The 14,000-nt window shown below is 40.0% G+C and overlaps 1 protein-coding gene and 1 long non-coding RNA gene across 3 annotated transcripts in view; one reads left to right on the top strand and one right to left on the bottom strand.

Annotated features, from left to right (window-relative positions):
- The window catches only part of LOC122985318 (Golgi apparatus protein 1), a 47,659-nt gene that overhangs the window by 22,399 nt on the left and 11,260 nt on the right, over positions 1 to 14,000 (top strand). The window contains exons 1-11 of one of the 2 annotated variants that reach the window (XM_044355887.1): positions 1,501 to 1,639; positions 2,157 to 2,360; positions 2,939 to 3,010; positions 3,285 to 3,471; positions 4,888 to 5,102; positions 5,339 to 5,460; positions 5,747 to 5,848; positions 7,243 to 7,396; positions 10,470 to 10,694; positions 12,181 to 12,243; positions 13,751 to 13,864. In XM_044355887.1, the coding sequence (XP_044211822.1) occupies positions 2,268 to 2,360; positions 2,939 to 3,010; positions 3,285 to 3,471; positions 4,888 to 5,102; positions 5,339 to 5,460; positions 5,747 to 5,848; positions 7,243 to 7,396; positions 10,470 to 10,694; positions 12,181 to 12,243; positions 13,751 to 13,864 (1,347 nt within the window). In that variant the 5' untranslated portion in view covers positions 1,501 to 1,639; positions 2,157 to 2,267. Of the gene's footprint in view, positions 1 to 1,500; positions 1,640 to 2,156; positions 2,361 to 2,938; positions 3,011 to 3,284; positions 3,472 to 4,887; positions 5,103 to 5,338; positions 5,461 to 5,746; positions 5,849 to 7,242; positions 7,397 to 10,469; positions 10,695 to 12,180; positions 12,244 to 13,750; positions 13,865 to 14,000 lie in introns of those variants that run through there. The other variant, XM_044355886.1, reaches the window with a different exon arrangement.
- LOC122985395 lies at positions 7,477 to 8,076 on the bottom strand. Its single transcript, XR_006404099.1, has 2 exons — positions 7,855 to 8,076; positions 7,477 to 7,815 (listed from the first exon to the last, which is right to left on the bottom strand). It is a non-coding gene; the product is annotated as an uncharacterized LOC122985395 (long non-coding RNA).

The following is a 14,000-nucleotide window of genomic DNA, read 5'->3' as shown; positions in this document are numbered from 1 at the left end:
AGTGTCTCACCCAGGGCTGCAACTAACCATCATTTTCATTATCAGTTTTTGGTCCATAAATGTGAGAAAATAGTGAAAATGTCTTGTTTCCCAAAGTCCCAAAAGTGTCTCGTTTAGTCCCGATCAACAAGATATTCACTTTAATGTCTTTAATTAAAACTTTAATTATCAAAATAGTTTGCAATTAATTTAATAGTTGGCAACTAATCGATTAATCGACTAATCGTTGCAGCTCTAGTCTCAGTGCAGGGCTGAATGCAGCAGAACCTGTGAAAGCTGAGTCACACTTTGAGCATAATTTTGGGTTTTCAGACTGAGCGGAAGCAGTAATTAAGGTTCATATCAGCTTGGCAGGCGTGTACATACAGTATGTGCCTGACTTTACCAGATTCTGTCTCGTGAACGTCCGTTTCTGCTTCCGCGCGGTCTGCAAACCCTGAAAACCTGTGTTTTCAAAGTGTGACTCGGCTGGAAGGAGAACAGAGAAGTATGACAGCGGTTCGTCCCGGGAGCGGAGTGAATCAATCTCCTCCGAACGTGTCGTCCTGCCGCTGAGCCAAGCTAAACCTCCATAAGCTCGTTAGACACGCGGTTATTATGGGATATCACGTTGGCACAATTAGAACTCGGAGCAAATTATTTATTTGTCAGCGGGAGCAGAGTGGGTTTCATTGTCAGGGATTCGTCACGGCGGCTCATAGCAGTGTGCTGGAGCTGCTCGGAGCGCAGATTAGACTGACCATGTTGACTCCTATATATAACTCAGACAGCGCTCGCCCCCAAAGTGTCATCTCTTACCACACAGAGAAAGACAAGACATACTCAACATTTTTTTCCTGTATTTTATTTATTTATTTATTTTTTAACTAAAATAAGTTCTACTCAGAGAAAGTGTTTTCCCTTAGGTTTAAGTTTCTTCATCTTTGAAAACATTTATGAATTTTTAGACATTATTGTATCAGTTATGATAATAAAATTCAGCCAACAGGTTGCACCAACATGATGACACAGTAATTATGTGTTGGCAGTGATGCTGTCTTATTATATCGACCATGAGTCAGAAAAAATTAAATTAGGGCTGTAATCTGCTGGTCGATTAGTTGGTCGATATGCTCTCGTCCGATTTAATTCTCATTGGTCGAATAATCTCCGTGTTATTTTCATAAGGAGAAAAGTGCTACATCAACAGCTTTCCAGGATTAATCCATTATTTCCTGCGGAGGGAGGGACAGACTAACAAATTACCTGTGAAAACAACGGGGGTGTATTCAAAACACCCCCGTTGTTTTCACAACTTTGAACTCACCCAACCTAACGGTGACTGCTGGGTCTAACTGTACTCAACGTTTACTGAACGTTTACTGAATCTGTGTTTCTCCATAACGACACAACGAGAACCCCCGCCAGGCCAAAAAAATATTTTTTAATATTTGATATCCGAATGAACATCCATTCATTCAGAAATCTTTAGCGTTTGGGAGTCTCAGAGCAGCGCTGGTCCGGTACGTGAGTCAACCTCTGTGTCGTTGCCTGGGAAACCACTGGTCGCGCGGCTCCGTTAAGGAGTATGTTTGCTAGCGAGTAGGAAAGAGCGAGGGACAGAGAAGTGACGGTGGATGCGAGCAGGACAGAGGAAAAGGTTAGTAGTAAGTTGTCAGTCTGGCAGTAAATGTACAGCACAGACTACAGTGTCTCAGTTAGTAAACGCTAAAAAGTCACGTCTGTTGTTTCCCCAAATGCTGGAAAAGTAAAGGGGGTTAGCTCCAAAGTTAGCAACAATGAGTTAGCATAACCTGAAGACACAAAACAGAGAAATACAGAACAGAGAAATGTGTGACTGCTGAGTTCACTGTGCACGCTGTCCTGTTACATCCACCCTGCGCGACTAATCGATTAGTTGAAGATTATGTACGATTTTAGTCGACCAAGATTTTCTTTGGTTGACCACAGCCCTAGTTTAAATAAATTAAATGAACAAAAAACAACCAGCTCAGGCTATAAATGCTGCGGTATGTGGCATTAGTTCACGCTATAAACTGATACAAATAAACATTCAATAAAATGAATTGATTGGTTTGAATGAATGGAAGCTGTTGTCAGAAAAGGATTAATTGATTTGTAACCCGCTGTAACCGTGACCTTTGCCCTCCGTGCAGGACATCCACTCTCAGGGCGAGGTGATCGCCTGTCTGGAGAAAGGTTTGGTGCGGGAGGCTGAGGAGCAGCCGGGGGCTCACCCCATCAAGGACGAATGCAAAAAGGCCATCATGAGAGTCGCCGAGCTCTCCTCCGACGACTTCCACCTGGATCGATATCTCTACTTCGCCTGCCGCGACGACCGCGAACGCCTCTGTGAAACTGTGAGTATCAGCTGGGAGATCTTAACCATAAACTCCTTTTATAATTACCAGTTTTATTTAATGAATCAAGCCTCCACTTCAGTCTGATAAACACTAATGCTGATTTATTATTGTCCATTTTATATTTTTCTATGTTTTTTTAGGTGGCTTAATATAGAAAGTAAATGTTTTTACCACCATTATGACGTCATTTTGGTCCTTAAATTGAGTTACAAGCTGCATTATCATAATGTGGCAGCAGACGTCTCTTTCCTAATTATCAACTAGTAAATAATGTTCATTTTATTATTTTAGAGCCTCTATCGGGTCATTTTTTAATCGAGAAGAAACAGTTTATCACCATTTAAAGCACCATTAGACCTTCAACGGTCGCCAGAAAATTAATTAGCAGATGTTTTAGTCATTTTATAAGCAAATATGCCAAAAAAAAATACTTTTAGCTTGTCAGATGTGACTATTTTAAGCTTTTCGGTGTCATGCATGATAGTAATTTTGAATATCTTTGGGGTTTTGGGCCGTTGATGTCTTTTAGACGATCTGACCGCTGTTGATTGATCTGTTGTTTCTATTTATTTCAGACACTGGCCGGAGAGGGACGAGTCTACAAATGTCTCTTCAATCACAAGTTTGAGGAGGCGATGTCTGAGAGGGTGAGTGTGCTTTTCCATCTTTTATTAAGGAGAAATAGATTTGGAGAGGTCTGGAAAATTGATAACAGCGTTTCCAAATGAAAAAATCAGAAAATATCTTGTCTTGATACACAAATAGATGTATTTTAACAAGCTGTAGCCCCACTTTAGTTTTAAATAAAAATAAATAAAAGAATGATTGATACAGTCGAGCTGAAAATTAATCATTAACCTTAAATTAAACGTTCAAAGCGTGTTATATAAACTGTGTTGTGATGCCGGTTTGCGTCCTCAGTGCCGCGAGGCGTTGACCACCAGGCAGAAGCTGATCGCTCAGGACTACAAGGTCAGCTACTCTCTGGCCAAAGCCTGCAAGTCAGACCTGAGGAAGTACCGCTGCAGCGCGGACAGCAACATGCCCCGAGCCAGAGAGGCCCGCCTTTCCTACCTGCTGCTCTGCTTGGAGTCGGCCGTGCATCGAGGTGAGCCGCCTGTCAATCACTCTCTGTCCTGACAGTTAATTACTTTCAGTCACGGCTCTGACTGTTAATTAGCACAGTCAGACGCCGCTATTAACTGAATTATCTGTCAGTCACGGCTCTGTTTTTCACCAGAGATTTATTGACGTGTGAACCACACAATGACCCCCCCCACAGTCCAGCTGAATAATACACTTATAGTCAGCTTCCTCTAAAGTATATGTGTCAAACTCAAGGCCCGCAGGCCAAATGTGGCCCGCGAGAGAAAAAGGTCTGATTGTAAATTGAAGTCAAAAGCGGGTATTGACCGAAAACTGCCGATTATGTTACCCACGAAGTGATGGTATCCCGCCATTAGACTGCAATGTATCCACATCTATGAGATTTTCCCAACAAATGGAGTTAAGAAATATAAATAATGACCCCAAAATGTCCAGAAAGAGAGAAATTGATGCAGATGGAAGGCAGTTTCAAGAAAGATGGGAAGGAGAAAACATGTTTGTGCTTCAAGGAGAAAAACCGGTCTGTCTTTTGTGTTATGAGGCGATTTCTGTGCCCAAAGAGAACAATTTACGTCGGCATTTTGATACCAAACACGGAGCTAAGTATGCCAAAAATAGCCTTCAAGAAAAACAACAAATTGTCCAAGAACTAAAAGGCAAACTGCGATCGCAGCAGAATTTGTTCACGAAAGCAAAAACCAAAAACAATGCAGTGTGTTAACGGCAACGATTATGCTGATGTGGCCCTCGGTGAAAATGAGTTTGACACCCCTGCTCTAAAGCCAGAAGAGGATTTTTTTTTTTTTTTTTTTTTTTTTTTTTTTTTTTAGAGAGGTTGAAGAAACATTTTTGAAAAGAATCCCTTAAATATACTTATATATGTACAGGGCAGGACATTTTACAAACATGTCAGTGCTTTCTGATGGACGCTGTTCCTACATCACCTCAAACTAGTGATGCACTGATCAAAGTTTTTCTCTTCCTATAAAGATTCTGATACCTCAACTCAACAAGAGTATCTGCTGATACAGAGTACTGATCTGATACTAGCGCTCTCTTTCTCCCCAAATTTAAAACCTGAATACCTCACTGTGCGGAGCTCATTGAAATCATGTTTAAAGTAACATGAGGTTAGAGATTGTGGCCCTAAAGACTAAACACAGTCAGTCTATCAAACTCCTCATCCTTTCCTAAAAAGCTAAATAATATAGTTACCAGTATAATAAAATAAAATTGGAAACAGATAAAATAAAAGCTTTGACAACTATTTAAAAATGAAGATTGGCTCCATCAAACACACTTGATTAGTTTTAAATAACATCTTCTAATGGAGCAAAACACCACAGCTTACAGCGTGTGTGTGTGTGTGTGTGTGTGTGTGTGTGTGTGGTTGTGTGTGTGTGTGTGTGTGTGTCAGGTCGCGTGGTCAGCGGCGAGTGTCAGGGTGAGATGATGGACTACAGGCGGATGCTGATGGAGGATTTCTCCTTGAGTCCGGAGATCGTGCTGCACTGTCGCAGCGAGATCGAGGGTCACTGCTCCGGTCTTCACCGCAAAGGACGGACGCTGCACTGCCTGATGAGGGTCGGCCGAGGAGACATGGGAGCCATCGACCCCAGCTGTCAGAGGGCGGTAAGTCAACGTTAAGGGACGGCGTGAACACCGAGAGGTTTTTCCTCGCTGTGATCATTCCTCCCGTTCGTACTGGATATTAAATCCCCAGCTGTTTATAAATTTAGAACTAGTTCTAGACCTTCCCTCAACCTTCCTCTTCTACTATTACCTACTTTTTCCAGAATTCCTTTCCTGCTGCTGCTGCAGCTGCCTGTTTTTTGTGAGTTTTTAAGAATCCTGGTTTCTGTCCTCAGCTCCAGACTCTGATCCAGGAAGCCGACCCCGGAGCAGACTACCGCATCGACCGGGCGCTCAACGAGGCCTGCGAGTCCGTCATCCAGACCGCCTGCAAACACATCCGCAACGGAGACCCCATGTGAGTCTTCATCACTCTCACACACACACTGTTATTTACTCATGATGGTCTCATCTCTACAATTTGTGTATTTGATGCATTTTCTTGAGTCTGTCTTCAGAGATTAAAAGTAAAATTAAAAAGTAAAAGTAATTTAAATTCCTAATCATGAAAGTCTACATGTTTCAGAGGAAACTGGTTATTCTGTTTGTAAAATAAAGATTTAATTTGATGCTTTAATTTGATGCTGTTTAGCATCTGTTAGCGAATGTGCAATGTGAATACATCTGTGTTGCTGATGCTGCAGGATCCTGTCGTGTCTGATGGAGCATCTGTACACTGAGAAGATGGTGGAGGACTGTGAACACAGACTGCTGGAGCTGCAGTACTTCATCGCCAGAGACTGGAAGTAAGTTCAGCTAATCCTCTCTATGCTTTAATTAGATAGTGAAGCAGATGAACTGCTCTACTTAAAGCAAAAAAACACCAATAAATGTGAGTTTTGAAACATGGTGTTATAGTATCACAGTGTACTGAGTTCATGTATCTGTATTTCTGAGGCAGATCTGCTGCTTCACTTCCCACAAAAAAGGCCTCAGAAGATATTAAAAAGTCTTAAGACTCATGTCCAAAGGTCTTGAATATTTGCTGTAGACAGTAGGGGTGTGCCCGAATACAAATACATTATTCGGCAAAGCACAAATAGTGGGTTTTATACAAATATTTGTTTCATACAAATATTTAAAAAATTATTTGTTGGGGGTGTTTCCCAGAGATAAAGCTGAGCTCCCAAGAGACTCTCTAAACCTGTTGTTCCCCTTCTCCTTTCCACAAAGTTAGGTTGTAAAAAAAATAGGCAATAAATGAAAAGTGCAAAGCAATAATCACCTTTGAAGTTCCTGCCTACACATGACACGCTGTGCTGTCTCTGTGTTATGGGTGTATAAATAGGTAGAGGTCTGTCTGTCGTAAGGTAGTTTATTCATGAACACTTATTGTAACACATTTTCTAAAATTAAAAGTGTCATAAAAACAAAAAACAAGATTTTTAAGCCTCTTTCCATTTATTCGAATACAAATACAAATAATTTTGCTGCCACAACAAATACAGATACAAATACAAATACTGGGATCTCTGCACATCCCTAGTAGACAGTGACATTAGTTGTAAGTTGTTTTTTTTGTGTGTGTGTGTGTTTGTGGCTGACGGGAGACGTTCTACATCCATAAACGACGAAGTGAGACGATGCGACAGTGGTTTGTGCTGCAGGAAGCTGTTTAATCCTTTTTTTTTTAGTGGATTTTTACATTCAGCAGCATCAGACCTGCAGCAAACACCGTCACTACTGCAGCTACGGCAGCAGGAAGTGTCAATTTTTAGCAAAAAAAATTGAAGGAGACATATTCTGCTTTTGGTGGTTTTCTGTCGTTTATGTTCTGTTGTGATGTTAAACAAGATAAAGCTCAGGTTTCAGTCTGTCCTGAGTGCTTCCTTTTGCTGCGTCTTGTTTACTGTCTTGACGAGATAACATCAGCTTCCGTTCTTTAATCTTTGTCTGCTCTCATATTCATATTCTGGATCTGATTCAGCTCCAACATGTACGGATGGATTTGAGAAGTTGACATTTACATTTAATAGATAATTATCAGCTTTGTTGTCCGTTGACTTTGACTGGTATGACTGTGAAAAAGGTATAAATTTGTATTCTGTGTGGCATTAAAAACATTGTTTAAGTTGGTGAACACTGGAGAAAAACCAGTGTCCAGTCTGTTAACCAGTTACTCCCCCGTGTCGTCTCCCAGGTTGGATCCCATCCTGTATAAGAAATGTCAGGGCGACGCGGCCCGGCTCTGCCACACACACGGCTGGAACGAGACCAGTGAGATGATGCCGCCGGGCGCCATTTTCTCCTGCCTGTACCGCCACGCCTACCGCTCCGTGGAGCAGGGACGGAGGGTGAGATAACTACATCTGTCATCACTCCTGGATTAGAGGAAGATTTTTAGTTTCACCTCTGACCTTTTTTTTTTTTTTTAAAGAATCAGTTCACCCAAATTACATAAAAGTGCAATTTCTCGCTTATCCCTTGTGATCCGTTTGTATCCATGCAGACAGTTTGGTTTGAATACCAGCTGTAGAAACTACTGAAGGAAACCAAGCTACTGTTGTTTCCATCCAAATTTAGCACAAATTTTAACCGAATTTCCAAAATATGAGAAAACTGAAATGAATACACATTCCCATCCTCTGCTGTTTTGCAAATATTTGCATTTGCATTTGTTAATTCATCGAGATAAACAGCTGGCGGCCATTAAACCGTCGCAGAAGAAGACGACACAACGAGATGACGTCATTTAAAAGAGCGGCGGTCAAAGCTCAAACGGTGGAAATCATGTGGAAAACGTGACGGAAACATGACATTTCTGTTCGTTTCATGTGTTAATTTGAGGAAGGTCACAGTCTCCTCATCGCTCCGCACAGATCTGATGTTTTCATCTCTTCAGTGGAAGCTCGACTGACGTTTAACTCGCACGCTTCATCATCATTTATTCACTAAATCTGTTTCTATCGCACTGGAGTTTTCCACCTACGCTAACTGTGAAAACTTCTTTGCGATATTTCTAGATTTTTTTTCAAGCACAGTTTCATGCACAAATTGAAAATGCAAATAAAAACAGGTGGATGGAAACACACACAGAAATGTTGCTGTTGACTTCCTCAAAATTATTATTATTATTATTATTTTAATACTGTGAGCACCACAAACAAATCCACCTCCATCAAATAAAAGTGGTGGCAGAAGTCTCAACTATAATTATTATATGACTTCGATACCACGATGAGCAGAAAAAACTGTTTTTGAATTTGGGTGAACTGACTCTTTTTATTCTCCTTGTAGTGTTGATCTAAATTTGAGGGTTTTTTATACTCGGAAGTTGCTTTGGAGCATCATCTAAATGCCTAAACTGACATAAATATAAAGATAAATAGTATGTTGAAGATCATTTTTTTTTAAAAAGTAGTAAATATACAGGAAATCTTTGACCGTCTTCACTGACCAGTGAATGTTCTCGTAGCTCCCCAGTGGAGCGTCTGAAGCAGAAAACCAGGGTTTGACTGTGAGTATGTCCTGCTGCTGAACTGATGATGATGATGATGATGATGTTTAAAAGGGAAAATGATCATCACAGGAAACTGGACCTGCCTGTCATGTGCGGGAAGTGATTGCGTTTGGTAATTCTCATCGTGTTTCTGTGCATGTGGGAGATAATTCTCAAGAGTAATTGCTGAAAGTGAAGCGAGCTGCTGAACTGTGTGATGTGAAGAATCAATACGAATCTCCGATGATGGATAACATGGTTACAGTGATTAATCAACTGCAGCTAATTATGTTTTTGAATCTGTAATGTCATTGAAGGGATACTCCACCTAAAACATGTTGTTTTAGAATCAAACACTGAACCCTAAAATATGGAAAATAAGGTAATAATCTCCTTCTTTTATGAAGGAAGGCGCCACTGCTCAGCTTCATTTCATGTCTGTTGAAATGAAGTTTGACCAGTTTTCATTACAAGAAAAGTATCAAAAGCTGAAATCTCTCCTGCAGGCTAATCTTTTCCTCTGCAGTCCATCTTAAGCCGGGCAGACACTGTGCAGATTAATCCCCATTTTAACCCTGAAATGACTCATTTTTACCATATCAATTTATTTTTTTTATTATAATTATTATTTATTGGTTTATTTAACAGGGACAGTGCATATTTAATAAACATTGCTGTAAATGTGTCAGAGTTAGCCAAGAGGCTATTTCTCATCTGTAGCCTCTGGACAGATGTTACAGAGTCACCCTAAAAAATAGAATATGAGACGGCAAAGTTATTAAGATCGTTTATAAGCATGCAGAACAAATAACAAAATTAATTTTGATATTAAAAAAACATCATTCAGGACACCCTGGTTGTCTTTTGATGTGAAGTATGAAGTCACGACAGCTGATTAATCACCTGATCAATCAATGATCTGGCTGCTGGATGATCGGTTGGATTTCTGGCAGATCCGAAATTTTCATCTGCTTCCTTTCAGTTTGAACATTTCTACAATCTGATTTCCAACATGGCTGCTGTCAACAGATACATTTCAATCTGTAGTGAGCTTTCTTCTTCTTCTTCTTCTTTCTTCTTCTTTCTTCTTTCTTCTTTCTTCTTCTTCTTCTTTCTTCTTCTTTCTTCTTCTTTCTTCTTCTTCTTCTTTCTTCTTCTTTCTTCTTCTTCTTCTTTCTTCTTTCTTCTTCTTTCTTCTTCTTTCTTCTTTCTTCTTCTTTCTTCTTCTTCTTTCTTCTTCTTCTTTCTTCTTCTTCTTTCTTCTTCTTTCTTCTTCTTTCTTCTTCTTCTTCTTCTTTCTTCTTCTTCTTCTCACTAGTACGTGTTTTCGTCGTAGTAGAATCATAAAAACTAACGCTGCCTTTCTCTCTTTTTGTCAGCATTTTGGAGTACTTGTTCATCTTGTTTGATTAACTTTATTGGGGTTTCATGATAACGTTCTGTGTGAGCTCCATGTCGTAGTCGGTCAGTAAAAACATCTTACAAGATTAATTAATGCACATTGTCTGCCCCGCTTTATGCTCACAATCTTTCAAACACTCATATTTTCTTCAAATTATATAGTTTAAGAAAAACTCTGAAGCTCCTTGAAGCTCAGAGGAAAATGTTTTCAGCCATAAATTTAACAGCCACTTAACAAAATCCTTATTTGTGAAGAAGAAAGGACCAAAAAGTCCCAAACACTGTAGATCACTGGTACTTAATTTGAAATGTTTTGGTCCTGTGTGCAGGAGTTTTTGGTCCTTTCACAGTCAGTTTATGATCCAACTTTCTGTGGTGCGAGATCTTTGTAGTGTTTGTTTGTGAAGAATGAAATCACTAAAAATCCAGAGCGGAGTATCAGTTTAAAGCCTCTTTGAGCAATAAAAGTTGAAGTATTTCTCACGTCCTCTCTAACCGGACATGACGACGGTGTTGTCCTCCTGCAGCTCTCCAGAGACTGTAAGGTGGAGGTCCAGAGGATTCTCCACCAGAGGGCGCTGGACGTGAAGCTGGACCCTGAGCTGCAGAGACGCTGTATGACCGACCTGGGGAAGTGGTGCAGCGAGAAGACGGAGGCCGGACAGGAGCTGGAGTGTCTTCAGGATCACCTCGAGGATCTGGTGTCGGACTGCAGAGACGTGGTGGGAAACCTGACGGAGCTGGAGTCAGAGGTAACGACACACCTGCTGCTGCTGCTGCTGCTGCTGCTGCTGCTGTTACCCATAATGCAACACTGTCACTGCTTCAGCTCACAGGAAGAGCTGCCTCCCAGTGTTTTGTCTGGTTTGTTTTAGCTCACCAGTGATTGTCTGAGAGTTTAAACTGAGGAGATAAGTTGAAGGTTAACATTTTGTTTGTCTTTTTTTCATCAATTCAGAGCAACGTTTTGTCTCTAGTATCACTGTAAAGATAAACCGCTCGTTTCAGTTTTCTGCTCTCCAGCACCGTGGCTCTGTTCGATTTATCAATTAGTTGACAAATATTAAATAATGCAGTTTGGAGTCATTGCTTAAGAAAAACACGTCTAAATCATCTGTTTTCAGCTTCTTTAATGTGAATATATTCTGGTTTCTATGATGATAAGCTGACTATTTTTGAGTTGTGGACTGTATCTCTGGACAGAAGAAGACTTTTGAGTATTTTTCATTAACAGGAAAACTAGAATTTTGACTGAAATATTAATTAAAGGAAAATTTGGCCGTAGAGGAAAATAATGAGCATAGAAGAAGTATAGAAGATTTAAAAAGACTAAATCAAAACAAATCAAACAAAGAAACAGATAAAGTGACTGTTTTTTATTCTGGCATCGATCATCTTAAAAAAGAAAATAAGCTCCTCATAAAAAAAACATTATCAATTAATCAGCAGATCATTTTCTGGATTAATCATTTTGTTAGCGGGATGTTAAAAAATAGTGAAAAAATTGCATTCACAATTGTGATGTCAGCTTTCTTGCTTTGTCTGACTATTCAAATCAACCCAAAGATATATAATATATGTAAGAATATATATACTTGATATAATATATAAACAGAGAATCATCACATTCGAGAGGTCGTAAGCAGACAGTTTTTAATCAATTAATCGATTATCAAAATGGTTGCCGATTAATTTCCTGTCAATCAATAAGTGGACTAATCATCGCAGCTCTAATGAAAAGCAGTGACAGTAGTTTGTATGTTTTTGCTGGCAGGTCTGTGGTGCTCCCTGCTGGACAACACTGACATGCAAAACATCTCTTCACTTCGTTTTCTGTTGATTTGATTCTATTGAGGCGTAAAACATTCATGTTATAATCAAAAACAATTAAAGTTATTAAAGATAACTCAAAGCTAAATTATAGTCTTTTTACAATGTAATTTAATTTAATTATAACTCAGAAAATGCATATATACAAAGGGAACACATGTAACAGTGTGTAATATTTCACTTATTTCTTTGTTTTTGTTTTTAATTAAGACATTTTAAACCTTCCGTACCGTCGTAGTTAATTATGACCATCGTGTGAACAGTTTGATTTTTCAGTTTCCTTCATTTTAAAGGATTTTTTAGAAATGAAAAGATGTGAAAGTATCCAGCGTTTAAAGGGGGAAAAATGAAGCATATTGATCTGATCTTACTGTGTTGACATCATCTTCCTGTTTGTTCTGTCCTCAGGATATTCAGATCGAGGCTCTGCTGATGAGAGCCTGTGAACCCGTCATCCAGGCCCACTGCCACGTAAGTCACCACTGAGAAATCCACTGTCTCTTAGGTCTTATTAAATCCAGTTTGAACTGGGTTAGTCGAAGAGTTTTTTTTTTTTCAGATTTCTTGGCTCAACGGCAACAAAATAAGAGATGTGTTACTCTGAATTAAGGAGTGTAAAACCCTGGACTCCTAAAGTAAACAGAATTAAGAAAAAGCAGAGAGCAGAGTGGTTTCACATGTTAATACACCCTGTAAACAATAAAGACTCTGAGAAGCAGGCAAACAGGAGGTTTGTGTTCTGAAGAACTGCTGTGTTTATTTCATCTGTCGTCTTTTCACCAGAGCATCATGGACGCTCGTTACTGTACTTAGTTTACTAAACTTAACCTACTTTAAGCAACACATTAAAGTCTCCCTCCACTCAAAATGTGGTTTGCTTATTTTTACTTCACATGGATGTTGAACCTTCACGCTGCAGAATCAAAGACATATTTTGTCCAGTACTGAAACCTTTGATTTACATTAATTAATTACTCATATTGGCTTTTTACTCACAAAGCTTTTATTGCGCTTACAGTAACGTAACGAGTGTAGTTGCTGTTAACTCGGTCTGGTTCACTGTCTCAAAAGACGGACTTCTCAACTTGCTGCAGTGATGTACAGATGCACTCTGGGACCCTGTGACATCACTGTTGGCTACGGTTACATTTCTGACGACACCCAAACACGTCCGTCAGTGATGCTGGCTGTGTTCAGAGGTGAAACAGGAGTGAAACTTTCAACGGGGTGGGGCAACAAAATACTATTTATGAGCCTGCTAACTAACTTTCAAACCACTAGAGGGTAAGCCACTCCTCGCCACTCCTCGCCACTCCTCGCCACTCCCGACCCCTCCCGTCCTGTTTCATAAGCCTGCGCCCTCTGAACTACTAATGCCCGGATACAAGTCCAAAGGGTTTCTGATTTCTGTAGAAGTAACAACTATACACTCAATACAAAAATTCCTAAAAACGTTTTCATGCCAATGGAGATGTTTGTTTGCTTCCCACAAAAACATGTCAGCTTTAGACACTTAAATATCCAGAAGGAAGAACGCCACATCAGCGTCTAGTTTCACTTCTTTAGCCTCTTTTAAAGCTCTCCATCTCCCAAACAACAAACCTGTTTATCCTCGTTTCAGCTTTGTGCAAAGAAACACCGTCGTTTCAGTTTAACCGCTATTGTTTAGGATTCAGTCCGGCTGGTTAGCGGCTGCAGGATCATCCAGCGCTGGCTGTTTGAATCACGCCGCTTTATAACCTCTGCTAGATGACAACAGCGGACACACACACACGGGGCCGCAGGCAGCTCAGTATGACTGAGAGCGATAGTACAGATATTCATTTGATCATTAATAAATGTCTAAAATCTTAAATCCTGCACCTTTAAGATCCTCTTTAATAACACAAAATGTACCGACTCTCTCTCTGTCTGTGTCTCTGTGTCTTCCTCTCTCTCTCTTCATCTGTCTCTTTTTGTCTGCGTCTCTGCCTGTCAGGAGGTTGCTGATAATCAGATCGACACCGGTGACCTGATGGAGTGTTTGGCTCAGAACAAACACCAGAAGGAGATGAATGAGAAGTGTACGGTGGGAGTGACGCACTTCCAGCTGGTGAGCAGATTGATGGGAATATGTCATCATCTTGTTTTTAGCTCAACAGGAACATAAGAAGCTTTATAATGTTACTCAGTCATCTATGGTGACACATTTATTTCATGAATACTTAATTATGCAGCAAAAATGGGCA

Source organism: Thunnus albacares, chromosome 7 (genome assembly GCF_914725855.1).
Source record: "Thunnus albacares chromosome 7, fThuAlb1.1, whole genome shotgun sequence".
NCBI lineage: Eukaryota > Metazoa > Chordata > Actinopteri > Scombriformes > Scombridae > Thunnus > Thunnus albacares.
Note: the sequence above shows the minus strand (reverse complement) of the source record. Positions and strands in the feature narration are given on the sequence as shown.